This window comes from Antrostomus carolinensis, unplaced genomic scaffold (assembly GCF_000700745.2).
Source record: "Antrostomus carolinensis isolate BGI_N321 unplaced genomic scaffold, ASM70074v2 scaffold11528, whole genome shotgun sequence".
Lineage (NCBI taxonomy): Eukaryota > Metazoa > Chordata > Aves > Caprimulgiformes > Caprimulgidae > Antrostomus > Antrostomus carolinensis.
In genome coordinates, this window is record NW_010332330.1 from 12987 (window position 1) to 15851 (window position 2865).

General features: G+C 39.7%; 1 protein-coding gene across 1 annotated transcript in view; it reads left to right on the forward strand.

Annotated features, from left to right (window-relative positions):
- Positions 1 to 2503, forward strand: part of KCNK18 (potassium two pore domain channel subfamily K member 18) — a 5464-nt gene extending 2961 nt beyond the window's left edge. The window contains exon 3 of the mRNA XM_010173480.1: positions 1692 to 2503. Coding sequence (XP_010171782.1) covers positions 1692 to 2503 — 812 coding nt within the window. The remainder of the gene's footprint in view (positions 1 to 1691) is intronic.
- Positions 2504 to 2865: the final 362 nt, after the last annotated feature.

Here is a 2865-nt window from a genome sequence, read left to right on the forward strand (position 1 = left end):
CCCATGGAGGTTACCTAATGGCTCTCAGAGAGGCTAGATTTCTGGATAGCTAAATTTAAGTTCAAGATAAGTTTTAACTCTTGAAACTGCACAAGATATTTTTAATGCATGGAAATTGAGGGAAAAAAAACAAACCAAAATCACTCTATACAATAACTACAATAATTAATCTTCCCCAATTGCTTCAACAGTAAGGATTAGCATTCCCAGTTGGCCAGTGGGGGACAGAGTGACAGAGAATAAATAGTTTTTCGGTGTCTCACAGCAAAGGAGGGACCAAGGTTGGATCCAGACCAAAGGCTATGGCAGCCAGTAGTGAAAATAAACATGAACGGATGAAGAAAACGAAGTAACCATACCTCAGCATAGAGCTAATGATCTCACAGGCTAAGTACCTGACCCGGAAGATCATCTAGAAAATAATAATGTTTTTGAAGGGAGAGAAGAAATGCTTTATATCTTTTTGGAGGATGAGAAGAAAAATGGTTGTTAAAATTTAATACGACTAATATAATGCTCATATTTTCTCCCACTGTAATGGAAAAGTACTAATTTACAATTTAAGCTTCATATCCAATATGTTAAAGGAAGGAAATACAAATTCCCAAATTGAATTTAAGGAAAGAGCATACCTTCTGCTTCCTTTTTCTGTATCATAAACAGAAAATGTGCGTGGTGGTACTTCCCTGTTTGCTGTAATTGATATTTGTAAGCTTTAGCACTCTAGAATAAACGTGCATTTCCACATGTGATAAACATACACTTCCTCACTTGATCCTTTGTTTTTCTGGGTACATTTAAGAGACTCTGAAAACTATGAGGTCAGGAAAGCACAATGTCAATACAACCCATGCCATTAGAGCTAGATCTGATGAACTGGGGACAATTTCCAATTCTGTTATTAGCTTACCATTTGCCACAAGTAGTTTTAGCAAAGAAATGAAGTTTGAGGTATGCATCTCATTGTCCCAACCTGATCCATAATGCTGTCTCTGTTTCAAAATTCAGACAGTCATTCAGACCTGAATCTTCCTCGAGCTCAGGGAGTTTCATCCTCAGAAATCACCCAGTTGTATTACAGGATCCTGGAAACTGTCCAGGAGATGATCCCCCAGCTCCTCACGCTCAGTCCATTAGCTTCCTCTGGCAACAGCTGTTGTCCCTCTGAGCTCTGTCCTCCACTAAGCTTCTCTGCTGAGGGACCCATGGGGCCAAGACCTCTCTTGCTGTCATGCCAATTGGATCCTTCTTAACCCAGATGCCCAGGTCAGGAAATCTTCCTGATAATGGTCTCCAGCAGGACATAGGCTGCACACTGGTCTTGGGATGGCCCAAACCTTTTGTTTCTCCTCCCTAAATGGCTTCTTGTTGTTAGGCAGTTAAGTCAAACAGCTGATAAGGTGCAGAGAAGATAGAAAGTTAATTCAACAGAACTGGTAAACTCCAAACTGGTAAAATCCAAACCTCCAAGTGTTTGAAGAGGTAGGATGCCTGCATTAGTAACCAGTGCTTGAGACACAGAAATTTTAATAGCTTCAAAGCAAAGCCAAAAAGAACAGTATGCTCTGGACTAAAAATTTACTTTTAAAATTGACAACTATAAAAAGTTCAGAGGACGTGAATACCTAATAAATCACAATGTTCTCTCTCTCCCCCTTTCCCTTCTCTTCCTCTTTTTGTTTTTGTCCAAGGTTATGGCAATACCTACCCTGTGACACGGATTGGAAAATATCTCTGTATGTTGTATGCTTTATTTGGCATCCCTCTGATGTTCTTGGTCCTGACAGACATGGGAGACATCCTTGCGACTGTCTTGTCCAAGTGTTACAATGAATTCAGAAAACTACAGTCAAAAATTCTAGCCTCTAAATTCTGTTCTGGATCCACATGTAACAAAGGGGATGAACTGAAATCCAGAGGGCAGTCTAAAGTAGTCGTCAATGAGCCCATGACTATTATGGAAGTACTGAAAAGTCAGGCAGGTGTTAAAAAGAAGCCAACCAAATATCGAAATGTCGAAATTTTTGAAATGTTAATTGCCAGAGAAAATGAACACACAAAACCAGCAAGAAATAAAAGCATTGAGAGATGGAGTTCATGCCCTGAACTTACCAGGGCAAAGACAGTGTCCAGAGTAATTGAGAATTTTGACAAAATCGGGAAACAGTTAGAAAAATTAGATGTGCCCATTGTATTAATGGTGCTAGTTATCTTTGTGTACATCTCCTGTGCAGCTGCTATTCTTCCAAACTGGGAAACCAGGTTGGATTTTCAGGAAGCCTTTTATTTCTGCTTTATCACCTTGACAACTATTGGATTTGGAGATACACAACTGGAACATCCCAAGTTTTTCTTGTTTTTTTCTCTCTATATTATTATTGGCATGGAAATTGTCTTCATTGCTTTCAAGCTGGGCCAAGACCGCTTAATTGGTTTGTATAAAAAGGTGATTTCGTTTTGTGGGGAGAAAAAGATGCCATCAAAGAAGGTATATCCAAAATAAGAGCAGTCATTTCTCCTTCAATTGTAAGCATTGGCCACTGCAATGAGATGAAACTGTTCCTGTACATTTCTGCCTTTGGCTGGCAGGAGGCATATTTTATTCTGATTTCCTCTGAGAATCTACTGTAAAATGGCTGAATACCTCAGGAGACACTTGAGGAAGGCATCTCCAGGGAGTACTTTCCAACAGGGTCCCATCTCCTAAATAACAAAAGAAGATGATGCATGATGAAGAAGCAGAAGGCTCTCCCTGCCTGTGCTCCCCAGAATCTTTTGTAAAGCTTTGTCTTTCATCAGCCTTTCTATCCTATTTCCCACAGCAAACCAATTTAGGATTTTTGATTTCAGCACTTGTCCAAGCAA